This window comes from Sycon ciliatum, chromosome 11, assembly GCF_964019385.1.
Source record: "Sycon ciliatum chromosome 11, ocSycCili1.1, whole genome shotgun sequence".
Classification (NCBI taxonomy): domain Eukaryota; kingdom Metazoa; phylum Porifera; class Calcarea; order Leucosolenida; family Sycettidae; genus Sycon; species Sycon ciliatum.
This window is the reverse complement of record NC_088653.1, coordinates 25,673,908-25,692,937: the sequence shown is the minus strand read 5'-3', so window position 1 is coordinate 25,692,937 and position 19,030 is coordinate 25,673,908. Positions and strand designations below refer to the sequence as shown.

Sequence of the window (19,030 nt, the reverse complement as noted above, 5' to 3'; positions counted from 1 at the left end):
TTGGCAAGGGAGAGTGCTCAACAAAAGAGGAGCGTCTATAGAACAATAGAAGTATTTCTTGCGTCGGCAAAAAGTGCTCAATGTCCTAAGACAGAGCGGGGTTATACACTCAGACACAAAGGATCTCCAAGTTTCTCAGTGTTGCTACTCTGAGTTTCGTGCAAAAGCACTCTTCAGGCAACTTACTCTTCTCTCACATCAGTATCCCTTTACATACCAGAAAAGACGAAAAGAAGCACCCTAGGTGGGAATCACAGGTGGAGAAAAGAACCTGTGACCTGTGATTCCCACCTAGACTGGCTAGCGTGCTTCTTTTCTCCACCTGTGATTCCCACCTAGGGTGCTTCTTTTCGTCTTTTCTGGTATGTAAAGGGATACTGATGTGAGAGAAGAGTAAGTTGCCTGAAGAGTGCTTTTGCACGAAACTCAGAGTAGCAACACTGAGAAACTTGGAGATCCTTTGTGTCTGAGTGTATAACCCCGCTCTGTCTTAGGACATTGAGCACTTTTTGCCGACGCAAGAAATACTTCTATTGTTCTATAGACGCTCCTCTTTTGTTGAGCACTCTCCCTTGCCAACGCATACGCGACACTATGGACGAACCAAGACGAATGAATATTGACTGTTCACTGAAGAATATCCCGATACCGCCGGACGACGTCTATCGGAAGGACCTGCTAGCCAAGGTGGAATCAGTTGTTAGACGCATGAGATGGAAGGCGTTCTTCCTCTTAAACGGACGCCACATTTATCTTCACCTGTGATTCCCACCTAGACTGGCTAGCGTGCTTCTTTTCTCCACCTGTGATTCCCACCTAGGGTGCTTCTTTTCGTCTTTTCTGGTATGTAAAGGGATACTGATGTGAGAGAAGAGTAAGTTGCCTGAAGAGTGCTTTTGCACGAAACTCAGAGTAGCAACACTGAGAAACTTGGAGATCCTTTGTGTCTGAGTGTATAACCCCGCTCTGTCTTAGGACATTGAGCACTTTTTGCCGACGCAAGAAATACTTCTATTGTTCTATATATATATATATATATATAAATAGAGAGGTAGGCGAACAAAATTTATATACACACAACAACAAGGTTGTCAGTTTCATAATACCAAAAGCTTTTCACCCATTTTCATCAGTGGTTACATGGGAATGAGCAAGAACGAAAACGAAGCCAGAATTTATACTGGGGGTAGAGAATCAGCAAGAATATTCTTACGCGCCTCAAGTTCACACTACACTACCATAAGAATGTATGGAGCAGTGGAAAAGCATTTGCAGGCGCAGCCTGAATGCATCCCACAGGAACGCAACAGCAGCTTCAGTGTGATCACACCAGCCCGAAACAGCGCGCACCGATGCACACTGGAGGCGCTGTACATTCGCAGTTTGAGGCCAGAACTGTGTCGACAAAAGAAGCACATCAAGGTGCTACGGCTGTTCAAGCTGCAACCGGACTGACAACTTTATCACGTGTTTGTTCTGGTACTGCATTCCCCTCATGTGTTGTTTCCCGCATTTTTCCACTGCTCCATACATTCTTATGGTAGTGTAGTGTGAACTTGAGGCGCGTAAGAATATTCTTGCTGATTCTCTACCCCCAGTATAAATTCTGGCTTCGTTTTCGTTCTTGCTCATTCCCATGTAACCACTGATGAAAATGGGTGAAAAGCTTTTGGTATTATGAAACTGACAACCTTGTTGTTGTGTGTATATATATATATATATATACACACAACAACAAGGTTGTAAGTTTCATAACACTAAAAGCTTTTCACCCATTTTCATCAGTAGGTACATGGGAATGAGCAAGAACGAAAACGAAGCCAGAATTTATACTGGGGGTAGAGAATCAGCAAGAATATTCTTACGCGCCTCAAGTTCACACTACACTACCATAAGAATGTATGGAGCAGTGGAAAAATGCGGGAAACAACACATGAAGGGAATGCAGTACCAGAACAAACACGTGATAAAGTTGTCAGTCCGGTTGCAGCTTGAACAGCCGCAGCACCTTGATGTGCTTCTTTTGTCGACACAGCTCTGGCCTCAAACTGCGAATGTACAGCGCCTCCAGTGTGAATCTGTGCGCGCTGTTCCGGGCTGGTGTGATCACACTGAAGCTGCTGTTGCGTTCCTGCGGGATGCACTCAGGTTGCGCCTGCAAATGCTTTGTGATGGCGCTATCACTTGTCGCCACACGTTTGTCAGGCGGCTTCTTGTACAGCTTGTCTGGGATATGCTGCTTGATCCTTTCCGAGAATCGCTGACATGTCTCACCAACGTACGTCCGCTCACAGCGACACGCATACTTATAAATAAAATTACTATTTTCAAGAGTTGGTGAAACATCCTTCGCGATAGACCTGAATGCGGGCCTGGTTGTATAAATTACAATGGGGGATACTGTAGGATATTATTATTATTATTATTATTATTATACGCATTCCCGCGGCAGCGTCAACCAAGCAGTTATGCTTGATCCACACGTTCGCTTATGCTGGACATTGAAACAAAGCAGATGTAGACAGCTCCTAGAGAATGGGGCTCTACAAAACCAATGATCGAAGTTAGTCCTTCAGTAACATGGAGCGTCATAAAATTGGTCTCATTGGAAAAATGTCATCACTATTGTCTCCTCATGTAGCATCATGGTCAATGGGTGGCCAGATAATTATACGTATGAGGTTGAGTTGCCAGATAATTATTAAAAGATTCAAATAGTAATATTATTATAGGATGGTTGTTATGAGTTTATAAGGGTGCCATGGCTGTTTCTACTCGTGACGAGGGTGTGCACAAACACTCTTCACCAGCGCGTTCCATGCTGGACGGTCCACAGCAATCCGCTCCAGACGGCGCAAGTCCTCAACACTCCGCAGGTGCCCATTGTTCGACTGGGACAGATCGGTGTGGAGCTTTATTGGTAGTGTCACTCTCGGCCTCCCGCGGTACCTCCCCTCGGGTGCCTGAAAGTATTGCTCCATGCTCAATCGTGCTGGCGTGTCCTTACCCAGGCGAAGCACATGCCCGAATAGACTCCAGCGTGAATTTCGGATCAAGTCCGACACCGGCTCCACTCCACATCGGGCATACAACGCCAAATTACTAATCTTTTGTGGCCATGTGATGCCGAGAAGTGACCTGAGTTGCCTTCTATGGAAAGCGTCCAGGGAGCGTTCGCTAGCAACCGTCAGGCCCCAGGTGCCTGAATTATAGAGAAGTATCGGCATGATAAAGGCGCAGTACAACCTCATACGCAGAGGCTCTCGGATCAGTCCTCGGCGCTTCCAAAGAGACCACATGGATCGGAAGGCAGCCTCGGCCAATTGCCTGCGACGTGTCACATCCTCAATGTCGCCCAGGAGTGAGCCCAGCTTTCGGGATGTCCTCCAGCGCTCGTCAATTCTGTCTACAGATCGACCCAGCTCTGTCCACTCAGTTTTGGTGTTGTTGACTCTCAGGGCCCACTGCCCGAGAGTGTGGTCTATGACCGGTTCGAGCTCTGTGAGCCATTGACGACTAAGGCTTATGAAATCAGTGTCATCTGCGTAGACAAGCTCAAATGGAATGTTGATGCTTTGATCCATTGGCGGTCTGTTTCGTGCCACCTGGGTGCTCCTCAGATCTCTCAGTGCTGCCTCTAAGTATATAACAAACAACACCGGGGAGAGAGAATCACCCTGCGGGGTGCCAATTGTAGTTTCAAGGGACTCTGATACTGCCCTGCCGATGCGTACCTGCAGAGTTGTGTTGGTCAACAGCACTCTAACCAGCCGAACATCATCCTCCGTCAGGAAAGACTCGAGAACTGTCAACAGTTTGTCACGATGTATACAGTCGAATGCTTTGGACATGTCGATTCCAAGAATGGTCATTTCCCGCCGGATAGCAGTTCAAAATTGCAGCTTTAATCTTTTTGCGGAAGGCAATGCAATTTTGCCCTTTCCACGGCAATTTTGTGATAATACGCGTTGCAGGTTCAAGTTGTGCAGAAGCTGTATCTGGGCTAGGTTCAAGAACGCTTGTCATGACTCGCTTGAGTACTTTGAGTGGGTAACCGTTAGAACACAGAATATCCTCTAGCTTAGCAATTTCAGCTGATAATAGTGATGGTGAGCAGATGGTTTTAGCTCTAAAAGTTAATGATCTGATCAAATTGATTTTGTTTCTAGTGTCACAAAACGAGTCCCAGCGGGTGTAAAGACCTGTGAACGTCGGCTTTCTATATACTGTGGTGAGCAATTCTGTGGAAGAATGCTTAATCAATACATCAAGAAACGGCAATTCTCCATTATTCTCCTCCTCCATTGTAAACTGGAGAGCTGGGTGAAGATTATTTAAACGCTCAGAAAATTCTAATGCCAGTTTCCGGTTGTGAAATGCTGCGAATGTGTCATCCACATAACGCCTATAGAATTGGGGCCAATGACTGTCTGGAATTGTGTTCTCAAAATATCCAACAAAGATATTGGCTAGCACGGGGCCCAAGGGTGAACCCATGGCTACTCCGTCCCTCTGTGCGTACATATTGCCATTGAAACTGAACTGCACGTCTGATGTGGCTTTGAAAAGCAGCTTCTTGAAAAGATCTTGGGGTATTTGCGGGGCTGATATTTCATCATCATGGTATAGCGACTGTATGCAGATATCTATTGTTTCCTTGAGAGGCACGTTTGTAAAGAGGCTGACTACATCGAAAGAGCACAGGAACAGCGATCCAGAGTTCTCTGCCTGCTGCTGGCCAAATTCCCTTACTTCATCCACGAACTCGAAGGTATCCTTAGTTGCGTGGGCGGAATATTTATTGAGGACTGGTTTTAGTAATTCAGCTAACCACTTTGCCATTTCGTGTTGGGGAGCATTGATCATGGACAGGATTGGTCGAAGCGGCACGTCTTTCTTATGTATTTTCGGTACGCCATAGAGCACAGGTCGGCACGAGCCAACGGGTCGGATCCGGTCGTAATCTATATTGAGTATTTTTCCAGCCTTTTTGTATCGCAATAGGTATGCCTGCAAGGCGCGTTCATCCAGGTAAGTGCGGTCATGCGTTTCCGTCGGTCCCAGGAGTTGAAACTTCGATGCATCAGCCAGAATAGCATTCATCTTGTCATTGTAATCACTTCGCTGCATTATCACCACTCCATTCCCTTTGTCCGGCCTGCTGATTATTATATCTTTGTCATTCTTTATTTTCCTGATGGCTGCCATATGCTTGTCGTTGAGGGGATAATCGGTTTTATCTGCTTTACTGTTACTAAACTCTTCTGCAAGATTCGCCAACGCTGCTTGACACGTATCCCTCTTGGCATCACTCACTGGTACGCAGCGCTCCAATTGATCATTTGTTAGTTCGAATTCTGCCTGCACAATCTCCTTGTCCATTCTGGAACTAGGGGGGACTCCAAACTTCAAGCCCCTGCACAGTACGTCTTTTTCAATGTTAGTTAGCATAACTCCGGCCAAGTTGAGTAGGTGGGAGTGTTTTAATTCGCTTGAGCCCTTCTCATAGCGCACCTCCCTCCTGAGTGCATCGTCAAACTTACTTTTGATCCGGCATTGTAATCTTGAGGAGGTCTGGTTGATGAGCTTCGCGAACCTGAAGCGGTCCAGCACGCTAAGGCTCCGATTGACTTCTTGAAGAACACGGCGGTACTCGAGGATAAAGTGTTCCAAGTCAGCGGCGGTCCTCTCCAGTTCGTCCTTGATAAAGGCGCGTTCGATTCTCCATGGCTTCTTGGCCTTAACTCTCTGCACCCGCTTCTTGATAGAGCGGGGCGCAACGCCGCACGTAAGGCAGTTCCGTAAAAAGTCTGCATTCTCACGACCACGGATGATCCGGCCTTTGCACTTTAAAACATAATTCAGGTCCTGAATTAGTCGGTGGTCCAGTCGCCGTTTAAAATATTTAAATAGAGAGGTAGGCGAACAAAATTTATATACACACAACAACAAGGTTGTAAGTTTCATAACACTAAAAGCTTTTCACCCATTTTCATCAGTAGGTACATGGGAATGAGCAAGAACGAAAACGAAGCCAGAATTTATACTGGGGGTAGAGAATCAGCAAGAATATTCTTACGCGCCTCAAGTTCACACTACACTACCATAAGAATGTATGGAGCAGTGGAAAAATGCGGGAAACAACACATGAAGGGAATGCAGTACCAGAACAAACACGTGATAAAGTTGTCAGTCCGGTTGCAGCTTGAACAGCCGCAGCACCTTGATGTGCTTCTTTTGTCGACACAGCTCTGGCCTCAAACTGCGAATGTACAGCGCCTCCAGTGTGAATCTGTGCGCGCTGTTCCGGGCTGGTGTGATCACACTGAAGCTGCTGTTGCGTTCCTGCGGGATGCACTCAGGTTGCGCCTGCAAATGCTTTGTGATGGCGCTATCACTTGTCGCCACACGTTTGTCAGGCGGCTTCTTGTACAGCTTGTCTGGGATATGCTGCTTGATCCTTTCCGAGAATCGCTGACATGTCTCACCAACGTACGTCCGCTCACAGCGACACGCATACTTATAAATAAAATTACTATTTTCAAGAGTTGGTGAAACATCCTTCGCGATAGACCTGAATGCGGGCCTGGTTGTATAAATTACAATGGGGGATACTGTAGGATAGCAGTTCAAAATTGCAGCTTTAATCTTTTTGCGGAAGGCAATGCAATTTTGCCCTTTCCACGGCAATTTTGTGATAATACGCGTTGCAGGTTCAAGTTGTGCAGAAGCTGTATCTGGGCTAGGTTCAAGAACGCTTGTCATGACTCGCTTGAGTACTTTGAGTGGGTAACCGTTAGAACACAGAATATCCTCTAGCTTAGCAATTTCAGCTGATAATAGTGATGGTGAGCAGATGGTTTTAGCTCTAAAAGTTAATGATCTGATCAAATTGATTTTGTTTCTAGTGTCACAAAACGAGTCCCAGCGGGTGTAAAGACCTGTGAACGTCGGCTTTCTATATACTGTGGTGAGCAATTCTGTGGAAGAATGCTTAATCAATACATCAAGAAACGGCAATTCTCCATTATTCTCCTCCTCCATTGTAAACTGGAGAGCTGGGTGAAGATTATTTAAACGCTCAGAAAATTCTAATGCCAGTTTCCGGTTGTGAAATGCTGCGAATGTGTCATCCACATAACGCCTATAGAATTGGGGCCAATGACTGTCTGGAATTGTGTTCTCAAAATATCCAACAAAGATATTGGCTAGCACGGGGCCCAAGGGTGAACCCATGGCTACTCCGTCCCTCTGTGCGTACATATTGCCATTGAAACTGAACTGCACGTCTGATGTGGCTTTGAAAAGCAGCTTCTTGAAAAGATCTTGGGGTATTTGCGGGGCTGATATTTCATCATCATGGTATAGCGACTGTATGCAGATATCTATTGTTTCCTTGAGAGGCACGTTTGTAAAGAGGCTGACTACATCGAAAGAGCACAGGAACAGCGATCCAGAGTTCTCTGCCTGCTGCTGGCCAAATTCCCTTACTTCATCCACGAACTCGAAGGTATCCTTAGTTGCGTGGGCGGAATATTTATTGAGGACTGGTTTTAGTAATTCAGCTAACCACTTTGCCATTTCGTGTTGGGGAGCATTGATCATGGACAGGATTGGTCGAAGCGGCACGTCTTTCTTATGTATTTTCGGTACGCCATAGAGCACAGGTCGGCACGAGCCAACGGGTCGGATCCGGTCGTAATCTATATTGAGTATTTTTCCAGCCTTTTTGTATCGCAATAGGTATGCCTGCAAGGCGCGTTCATCCAGGTAAGTGCGGTCATGCGTTTCCGTCGGTCCCAGGAGTTGAAACTTCGATGCATCAGCCAGAATAGCATTCATCTTGTCATTGTAATCACTTCGCTGCATTATCACCACTCCATTCCCTTTGTCCGGCCTGCTGATTATTATATCTTTGTCATTCTTTATTTTCCTGATGGCTGCCATATGCTTGTCGTTGAGGGGATAATCGGTTTTATCTGCTTTACTGTTACTAAACTCTTCTGCAAGATTCGCCAACGCTGCTTGACACGTATCCCTCTTGGCATCACTCACTGGTACGCAGCGCTCCAATTGATCATTTGTTAGTTCGAATTCTGCCTGCACAATCTCCTTGTCCATTCTGGAACTAGGGGGGACTCCAAACTTCAAGCCCCTGCACAGTACGTCTTTTTCAATGTTAGTTAGCATAACTCCGGCCAAGTTGAGTAGGTGGGAGTGTTTTAATTCGCTTGAGCCCTTCTCATAGCGCACCTCCCTCCTGAGTGCATCGTCAAACTTACTTTTGATCCGGCATTGTAATCTTGAGGAGGTCTGGTTGATGAGCTTCGCGAACCTGAAGCGGTCCAGCACGCTAAGGCTCCGATTGACTTCTTGAAGAACACGGCGGTACTCGAGGATAAAGTGTTCCAAGTCAGCGGCGGTCCTCTCCAGTTCGTCCTTGATAAAGGCGCGTTCGATTCTCCATGGCTTCTTGGCCTTAACTCTCTGCACCCGCTTCTTGATAGAGCGGGGCGCAACGCCGCACGTAAGGCAGTTCCGTAAAAAGTCTGCATTCTCACGACCACGGATGATCCGGCCTTTGCACTTTAAAACATAATTCAGGTCCTGAATTAGTCGGTGGTCCAGTCGCCGTTTAAAATATTTAAATAGAGAGGTAGGCGAACAAAATTTATATACACACAACAACAAGGTTGTAAGTTTCATAACACTAAAAGCTTTTCACCCATTTTCATCAGTAGGTACATGGGAATGAGCAAGAACGAAAACGAAGCCAGAATTTATACTGGGGGTAGAGAATCAGCAAGAATATTCTTACGCGCCTCAAGTTCACACTACACTACCATAAGAATGTATGGAGCAGTGGAAAAATGCGGGAAACAACACATGAAGGGAATGCAGTACCAGAACAAACACGTGATAAAGTTGTCAGTCCGGTTGCAGCTTGAACAGCCGCAGCACCTTGATGTGCTTCTTTTGTCGACACAGCTCTGGCCTCAAACTGCGAATGTACAGCGCCTCCAGTGTGAATCTGTGCGCGCTGTTCCGGGCTGGTGTGATCACACTGAAGCTGCTGTTGCGTTCCTGCGGGATGCACTCAGGTTGCGCCTGCAAATGCTTTGTGATGGCGCTATCACTTGTCGCCACACGTTTGTCAGGCGGCTTCTTGTACAGCTTGTCTGGGATATGCTGCTTGATCCTTTCCGAGAATCGCTGACATGTCTCACCAACGTACGTCCGCTCACAGCGACACGCATACTTATAAATAAAATTACTATTTTCAAGAGTTGGTGAAACATCCTTCGCGATAGACCTGAATGCGGGCCTGGTTGTATAAATTACAATGGGGGATACTGTAGGATAGCAGTTCAAAATTGCAGCTTTAATCTTTTTGCGGAAGGCAATGCAATTTTGCCCTTTCCACGGCAATTTTGTGATAATACGCGTTGCAGGTTCAAGTTGTGCAGAAGCTGTATCTGGGCTAGGTTCAAGAACGCTTGTCATGACTCGCTTGAGTACTTTGAGTGGGTAACCGTTAGAACACAGAATATCCTCTAGCTTAGCAATTTCAGCTGATAATAGTGATGGTGAGCAGATGGTTTTAGCTCTAAAAGTTAATGATCTGATCAAATTGATTTTGTTTCTAGTGTCACAAAACGAGTCCCAGCGGGTGTAAAGACCTGTGAACGTCGGCTTTCTATATACTGTGGTGAGCAATTCTGTGGAAGAATGCTTAATCAATACATCAAGAAACGGCAATTCTCCATTATTCTCCTCCTCCATTGTAAACTGGAGAGCTGGGTGAAGATTATTTAAACGCTCAGAAAATTCTAATGCCAGTTTCCGGTTGTGAAATGCTGCGAATGTGTCATCCACATAACGCCTATAGAATTGGGGCCAATGACTGTCTGGAATTGTGTTCTCAAAATATCCAACAAAGATATTGGCTAGCACGGGGCCCAAGGGTGAACCCATGGCTACTCCGTCCCTCTGTGCGTACATATTGCCATTGAAACTGAACTGCACGTCTGATGTGGCTTTGAAAAGCAGCTTCTTGAAAAGATCTTGGGGTATTTGCGGGGCTGATATTTCATCATCATGGTATAGCGACTGTATGCAGATATCTATTGTTTCCTTGAGAGGCACGTTTGTAAAGAGGCTGACTACATCGAAAGAGCACAGGAACAGCGATCCAGAGTTCTCTGCCTGCTGCTGGCCAAATTCCCTTACTTCATCCACGAACTCGAAGGTATCCTTAGTTGCGTGGGCGGAATATTTATTGAGGACTGGTTTTAGTAATTCAGCTAACTAGAGGATATTCTGTGTTCTAACGGTTACCCACTCAAAGTACTCAAGCGAGTCATGACAAGCGTTCTTGAACCTAGCCCAGATACAGCTTCTGCACAACTTGAACCTGCAACGCGTATTATCACAAAATTGCCGTGGAAAGGGCAAAATTGCATTGCCTTCCGCAAAAAGATTAAAGCTGCAATTTTGAACTGCTATCCTACAGTATCCCCCATTGTAATTTATACAACCAGGCCCGCATTCAGGTCTATCGCGAAGGATGTTTCACCAACTCTTGAAAATAGTAATTTTATTTATAAGTATGCGTGTCGCTGTGAGCGGACGTACGTTGGTGAGACATGTCAGCGATTCTCGGAAAGGATCAAGCAGCATATCCCAGACAAGCTGTACAAGAAGCCGCCTGACAAACGTGTGGCGACAAGTGATAGCGCCATCACAAAGCATTTGCAGGCGCAACCTGAGTGCATCCCGCAGGAACGCAACAGCAGCTTCAGTGTGATCACACCAGCCCGGAACAGCGCGCACAGATTCACACTGGAGGCGCTGTACATTCGCAGTTTGAGGCCAGAGCTGTGTCGACAAAAGAAGCACATCAAGGTGCTGCGGCTGTTCAAGCTGCAACCGGACTGACAACTTTATCACGTGTTTGTTCTGGTACTGCATTCCCTTCATGTGTTGTTTCCCGCATTTTTCCACTGCTCCATACATTCTTATGGTAGTGTAGTGTGAACTTGAGGCGCGTAAGAATATTCTTGCTGATTCTCTACCCCCAGTATAAATTCTGGCTTCGTTTTCGTTCTTGCTCATTCCCATGTACCTACTGATGAAAATGGGTGAAAAGCTTTTAGTGTTATGAAACTTACAACCTTGTTGTTGTGTGTATATAAATTTTGTTCGCCTACCTCTCTATTTAAATATATATATATATATATAATGTTGTCAGTCCGGTTGCAGCTTGAACAGCCGCAGCACCTTGATGTGCTTCTTTTGTCGACACAGCTCTGGCCTCAAACTGCGAATGTACAGCGCCTCCAGTGTGAATCTGTGCGCGCTGCATTCCCCTCATGTGTTGTTTCCCGCATTTTTCCACTGCTCCATACATTCTTATGGTAGTGTAGTGTGAACTTGAGGCGCGTAAGAATATTCTTGCTGATTCTCTATATACACACAACAACAAGGTTGTCAGTTTCATAACACTAAAAGCTTTTCACCCATTTTCATCAGTAGATACATGGGAATGAGCAAGAACGAAAACGAAGCCAGAATTTATACTGGGGGTAGAGAATCAGCAAGAATATTCTTACGCGCCTCAAGTTCACACTACACTACCATAAGAATGTATGGAGCTGTGGAAAAATGCGGGAAACAACACATGAGGGGAATGCAGTACCAGAACAAACACGTGATAAAGCTGTTCCTGTGCTCTTTCGATGTAGTCAGCCTCTTTGCAAACGTGCCTCTCAAGGAAACAATAGATATCTGCATACAGTCGCTATACCATGATGATGAAATATCAGCCCGGCAAATACCCCAAGATCTTTTCAAGAAACTGCTTTTCAAAGCCACATCAGACGTGCAGTTCAGTTTCAACGGCAATATGTACGCACAGAGGGACGGAGTAGCCATGGGTTCGCCCTTGGGCCCCGTGCTAGCCAATATCTTTGTTGGATATTTTGAGAACACAATTCCAGACAGTCATTGGCCCCAATTCTATAGGCGTTATGTGGATGACACATTCGCAGCATTTCACAACCGGAAACTGGCATTGGAATTCTCTGAGCGTTTAAATAATCTTCACCCAGCTCTCCAGTTTACAATGGAAGAGGAGAATAATGGAGAATTGCCGTTTCTTGATGTATTGATTAAGCATTCTTCCACAGAATTGCTCACCAGCACAACCATAAGTACAGCTGCAGTGGTGTCTTCAACTTCATTCTCCCGAAATTTGGTTTGAGAAAGAAACAAACTTTCCAAATCAAGAAACGTTAATTGTCTTTCACGTCCGTTAAGTCGGGATTCTTATGATGTCGCGAGTCACGACATACGCCCCACTTTTCTGGATTGGAGCGTCATCCAGCCACCTCAGCCGAGTCCAGCACAGCGCCCTGAGAATCATCGGTCTGGGAGCAATCCTGCCTAGTCTGGCAATCAGACGGACAGTAGCTGCTCTAGCTTGTTTATACAAGCTACAAGTAAATGCGGGCCCACCTCAACTTCTCGCAGTTTTGCCAGCTCGCCGTCAGCAGTCGGCCAACCCGCGGACCCGGAGCGACCATGCCAGCGCTGCTGGCCACCAGTTTCAACTGGATGCCAGCCTGCCAGCCTCTATCCCATTAGTCCTGAAGCGATCATTTCCCAACTGCGTGCTCCACCAGTGGAATGCATTGCCCTGTGATCTGCTCCTGCATCCTCCCCATCGCAGCCGAATGCAGGCATTCAAGACGCAGGTATACGGCTACCTGCGCGCCGAGAACTGGATGTGGGCTACTGACTCAGTCTATTCGCACCTATCTAGTATCTACATGTAGGTATTGCTCTCTTTTTCCTTGTTTTCTCTACTCTCTGTCTCTGTCTCTGTCTCTCTCTGTCTCTCTCTCTCTCTCTCTCTGTCTCTCTCTCTATCTATCTCTCTCTCGCTGTCTCTCTGTCTCTCTCTGTCTCTCTGTCTCTCTCTGTCTCTCTCTGTCTCTCTCTGTCTGTCTCTCTCTCTCTCTCTGTCTCTCTCTCTCGCTCTCTCTCTCTCTCTCTCTCTCTCTCTCTCTCTCTCTCTCTCTCTCTCTCTCTCTCTCTCTCTCTCTTTCTGTCTCTCTCTCCACACTATACTTTCGCTATATATTTTTTCAATCTCTTTTGTTTCTTTTCTTCTCCCGATTTTCTGATGCGTGAAGTAGGCGCGGATGCCGAGACCATTGGTCGGTGGAGCCTGCAGCACCCCATCACCAACGCTGCGTTGCATTTGCAGCCCCATTCAGTCAATGTCTTGTTAGTCTGTTGTTTTGTCATTTCCTGCTTCTTTCTTTTTTTACGAATTGGGTGCGTGGATTCAAGTAAAAACAAAGAAAATAAAAAAGAACGCTGAGTGGCTAGCTGGGTTTCAAGGGTCTCAGCTGCCTTGGCCTCCTTGAGAACATCAGCGAGGATGAGGGAGCCTATGTCCGTTTTCTGCATCGCCTTACTCACGTCAGAATCAGCCATGCGGGTGACGAGGTGATCGCGGATCTGTTCTGACGGCTTGTCGAAACGGCATCTTGCCGCGACAGAGTGGAGTTAGCTTGAGAACGTGGCCATGGACTCACTGGGGAGCTGGCGGAGACGAGCGAACTGCGTCCATTCGTGGATAACATTGTCCGCAGGTGCAAAGCATTTGTCGAAAGCAGCGACCACTTTGTCAAAGTCGTCCTTGTCGGAGGCTTAGGTGAAGGAAAACTCACGCTGGAATATATCATCCGCAGTTACGCCCAGAGAGTAGATTAGAGTGGAGATTTGGACTGACTGTTTCTAAGCCAGTGGCATCGAGCGTCAATCGGAATCGGGCGGAGACTGTCCCGTCTTCCGTGGTGTGCATGCTGCAATCATGGACCTTGACGGATTTGGCCACGGCCACAGATTGCTGCTGAGTGAACTCTGTCACTCGCTCCTCTGTGCAGTCAGCGTTCAGATGTCCCACATACCCGACTGCCTTCCTTGTCTGGTGGGATTCTTTAGATACTAGTTTCCACGATTCATCAGCGATTGGGTCGAACGATGTTTTCTGGGGCTTGACTGGGGGGCGCCCAGCAGTCTGAAAACTTTCGTCTTCCTCACTCGAGATCTCACGGTCACTGCCAGTGTCATCCACGTGTCCTGCTGCTACTTGGTGACCTGGGGTGTTAGCGTACGGCTACGGCTACGAGATCCCTTCACTGGCAGTACTACCTAGACTATCTACTACTGACCACTCTTCTCTTCTACCTCTTTTGTCGCTCCGTGTCGAACAAAATCCCTGAACTCCATGCATTGTGTCGATCCAACACACCGACTATCCTATGTCTGACAGAAACCTGGCTCTGCCCGATACATATGCTCAGTGTACCCGGTTATACGTGCTTCCGTCGAGATAGGCCAATACCAGCGAACCAAAGGGCCCAGTTCCGAGGTTATGGTGGTGTTGCCATCCTTGTACGAGATGGGACATTTTTGCATGCAGCCCAGCGCTCAGACCTTGACTCTCCCCAATGCGAAAACATATGGGTTGAGCTTGGACTTCCTGCAGACCTGGGTGCTAATCCTATACTCATTGGCTGTCAGTATCGCCCTCCTTCGCAATCCCTACCTGAACTTACCTCATTTTGTGACATGATGACGGATACCCTACGGGCTGTAGACCTCTCATCCGTTGATATATTCCTCACTGGTGACTACAATGCTCACAACTCTGACTGGTGGAGCGGTGACGCTACATCACGCGCTGGAAAGGAACTTTCGCATATATTCTCCAGCTTCAGTCTCTCCCAGCTGGTAGATTTTCCCACTCACACCTCTCCAAACGGAACCCTGTCGTGCCTAGACTTGCTCGCTACCAATCGTCCTCAATCAGTATTCTCTGTCGACGATGCTGCCCCGCTTGGTGCGTCCGACCATTCACAGGTAGTTACCACCCTTTTCTACAGAACTGTAACCCGAACGCCTGCAAAGGAAGTACCATGCTATCCTGCCCGTAGTTCCCCAGCCACTCCATACAATTTTGCGCAAGTGCCACCTTCTGTCTGGGTAGCAGTAAATATGTACCTTTCCTCGCTCAACTGGTATGATCTCATGGACACACCAGATGTCGACGACGCATTAGCCAGATTCTCCTCTTCCTTGAATGATGCATTTTCCCACTACCTGTCGCCTTATCGGAAAATCTCTTCCTCCACCCAGCGAGCTGTATCTAGGAAATATCCTCCGTGGGTTAATCGAGATTTAGTACTTGCCATCAAGTTGAAGTACGAACTCTACAGCCGATATAGGAAGTTCCCAACCCCAGCTAACCAGTCTGCCTTCAAAGTTCAGCGTAACAGAGTACGAAACTTATCTCGATCTCTTCACCGTGACTATTTGGCATCTATACAGGCCAGCATGGCGTCAGGTAACCTTAACATGTACCAGTTTGTTCGTTCTCAGCGGAATCGTCAGCAGGATCGTGGCCTTCCTCACCTCATTGATGAAGGCGGTCATCCAGTTTCTGGCAGTTTCGACAAGGCTACAGTCCTCAACCAGCAGTTCGCCTCCGTTGCTGTGCCGGATGATCCGTCGTTATCACTTCCAGCTCTTCGTGCCCACAGCCAACTTCATGAAACATTTGTTCAGGTCATCACCACAACTGCGGATGTTAGAAAGGCTATCGCCCGACTAAAGTCTCGCCGCAGTCCTGGCTTGGACACCATTACGAATGATGTCCTGAAGAAACTTGCCCCGTCGATTTCGTACCCCCTCTGCCGCATTTTTAATGTGTCCTTTTCGACGGGTAAATTTCCAGCAGCATGGAAACTCGCGAAGGTTGTTCCGGTTTACAAGAGCAAAGGCCCCAAGTCACAAGCCAGCAATTACCGTCCTATCTCCTTGTTGTCCTGTGTATCGAAACTATGTGAGCGATTATTCTTTGATAAGCTTTATGCTCATGTGTCGCCGGCCCTTGCCCCAGTCCAATCTGGTTTTCAACGAGGAGACTCAACCACCATGCAGCTGACACGCCTTGTGCAGGACATTGTGGCCCTTCGTCATGACCACCAACATGTTGGCATGTGTTTTTTCGACCTAGCCAAGGCGTTTGACACGGTATGGTTCCGTGGACTCCTAGCTAAATTATCTGCGATGTACAATGTTTCCGGAGCGTCTCTGGCGTGGATTACGGACTACCTAACAGATAGAACGCAATCAGTGTCAGTCGAAGGGGTACTCTCAGACCCACTGCCTGTGAAGTCGGGAGTCCCCCAGGGATCTATACTGGGGCCTCTACTATTCTTGTTGTATATAAACGATCTACCTGACTGTATAGATGGTTTGTCACTATTTGCTGATGACACAGCCCTCATTCAGTTTGACGCTGACATTGCAAACCTGTGTACGAAGCTTCAGACTGGAATCAATGTTGTTCATGAATGGATGTTGTCATGGCGTCTGAAACCCAATATCTTGAAAACAGAAATAGTCTTTCTCCCTCAAATAGACCACCCTCCTACATTTACCCTTCCCGGACTTGATTCGGCTATTAATATTACTATTGTAGATACGCACAGGCATTTGGGTGTTGTATTTGACTCGCAATTGTCCTGGAATTCTCACGTAGATTTTGTATGCAACAAAGTTAGCAAATCTGTAGGTTGCCTGATGTCTCACTGCTCCCACTTGTCTCCCGAATGTATTCGTCTCTTTTATAAATGCTACCTCCTTCCTATCTTTCTGTACTGCGCCACTGCTTGGCATTCCCTGCTTAGTAAATCTGCTGTACAGACACTAGAAATACATCATAAACGTGTGTTGAAAATTATTTTTCGTAAACCCACTCTTTTCCCCTCTACTGATCTATATAGTTTGGCCTCCACCAGCCCCATCTCTATCCTGTCGCAGAGACAGTCATGCGTTCTGGTCCATCGTATTAAACTGAACATTGTCCCTGAACATCTCACCAAGTATAATTGGTTTACTTTCGCACGGGACACTCGCAATGGCATAGTACTTCCCAGAGCTTTGTCAACTATGTTTACCAAATCTCCTATCTTCTCTGCATACTCGTATTGGCTCAAGCTGCCCATGGAAATGAAGACAATATCCAATATTAGACAGTTCATAGACCATGTTAAATGTCATGCCACGTTGTAGGCTCGCTCGCCTCTTTTGCTAGCTTATCTCGCCGCTCTCCACCATGGTCAACATAGCGATACATTTCACCCCGCTGATGCATTATTTTCTTCCGATTATCATCTTCTTTCCTTCATTCTTTCTTCTTTTTTTCTTCTCTTGCCATGGCTGGCTAACGCCCCCTCCTTTGCATTGGCTTCTGCCATTGGACGGTGAAATAATAATATTCATTGTAACTACCTCCAGACCGGCCTGGTGCCGGCTGAGCTGACTCGGAAATCGCACGAAAAACTACGGAGCTCGAAAACGTCCAACCGTACAGCTACTGTGGTATATATTGGGTAGTATGTGTTACATAGCAGATACCAGTGTGGATAATGACTCAATAATTATGTTGTTTGGTGTGAGTTTGAAATGATGAGGGTGTAGATGTGGGTGCATGAGAGTGTGTGTGTGTATGTGTGTGTGTATGTGTGCGTGTATGTGTGTGTTTCAAATCTTTATTCTCACGATAGCCAGTGGCCAATAAGAGATAATAGTGTAAGAAAGGAGAAAGAGTGAAAAAGAAGTGGGTGGGCAGAGCCTAGGGGTTAATGACTACTTAAGTGTACGGGCAGGGGTGGTCGCTACACGAGCATACAGAGTTGTGCAACAGCAGGGGTATCTGGGATTTGAGGAGAGTACGAGAAGGTGTTGTTGTTGTTGTTGTTGTTGTTGTTGTTGCTGCTGCTGCTGCTGCTGGTGTTGTTGTTGTTGTTGTTGTTGTTGTTGTTGTTGCTGCTGCTGCTGTTGTTGTTGTTGTTGTTGTTGTTGTTGTTGTTGTTGTTGTTGTTGTTGTTGTTGTTGTTGTTGTTGTTGTTGTTGTTGTTGTTGTTGTTGTTGTTGTTGTTGTTGTTGTTGTTGTTGTTGTTGTTGTTGTTGTTGTTGTTGGTGTTGTGCTTTTATTTATAGTTGTTCAACCAAACAGGCAGTGATGCCTTCTCACAAGGAGACGACTTAGAAGAGGAGAGGGCAGAAAAAGAATGGGAAGGGGAGAAAAACAGGCACGAAAGGGAGATAGAATGGAGAGGATAATTTTGTATAGATTAAGTAGCAGGATTAAGATCCAGATCTTTGGCACAGTACAAAAAGCGGTTTAGGCAACTGGGAGAATAAGCAGGTCTTGCGAACGCAATGCATCACGCAACTGCTTCTTCTCTCCAATGGATCGAAGTTCGGCCGAGAGACTGTTCCACAATACGCTTCCCACAAACTCGATTGACGATCGGCTATAAGGGCCTATTTCGAAGGGTATTTGCAGGAGAAGTGTGTGTGTGTGTTTGTGTGTGTGTGTGTGTGTGTGTGTGTGTGTGTGTGTCCCATATGGTGCATTGGTATGTGCAGCGATTTCCAATCGATAGGTTGAGGGTTAGATTCCCGACGATTATAGTCACACGTTTTCCTTCTCTTTCTCAGACTCCTCTTGACTTTTCTTTCATTCTCCTGGGTGGTTACCAACAGCCAGTCCCAGACCACCATGCCGGCAGGGCAAAGCCAGAACCTCAAACTTAGTGGTACTGACCGAATCAGCGTGTCCAAGGACGAGGGTGTCCGAGACCAGTGCATCACTTGTCTGGACTGTGGAGTTCAGAAGGAAGAGGGTGTTTGCCGCGAGGACCTCAAGGACTGAGTTGTCCCCTGCACGATCATAAAGGTGCAGTGCGCCAGTAGCGTATCCCTCTCTCAGCATGTCCAGCGCCGAACGGATCTTGCCTTTCGTCATGAAGGAGGCGAATTGAAGAAGAGCATGAGCTACGCATAACGGCAACAAGGAATGCCGAAAGTTACTGGATGATGACGAAACTAGTAAGACTATTGGGCATACCCGCCTTACTGCAACCCGACGACGCAAAGCAACAGA

The 19,030-nt window shown here is 46.7% G+C and overlaps 1 protein-coding gene across 1 annotated transcript; it reads right to left on the bottom strand.

Annotated features, from left to right (window-relative positions):
- Positions 1–2,771: 2,771 nt before the first annotated feature.
- Positions 2,772–3,872, bottom strand: LOC135827231 (uncharacterized). The gene has a single exon (XM_065339760.1). It carries the CDS (start codon positions 3,870–3,872, stop codon positions 2,772–2,774), a length of 1,101 nt encoding a protein of 366 aa, XP_065195832.1.
- Between the last annotated feature and the right edge of the window lie 15,158 nt (positions 3,873–19,030).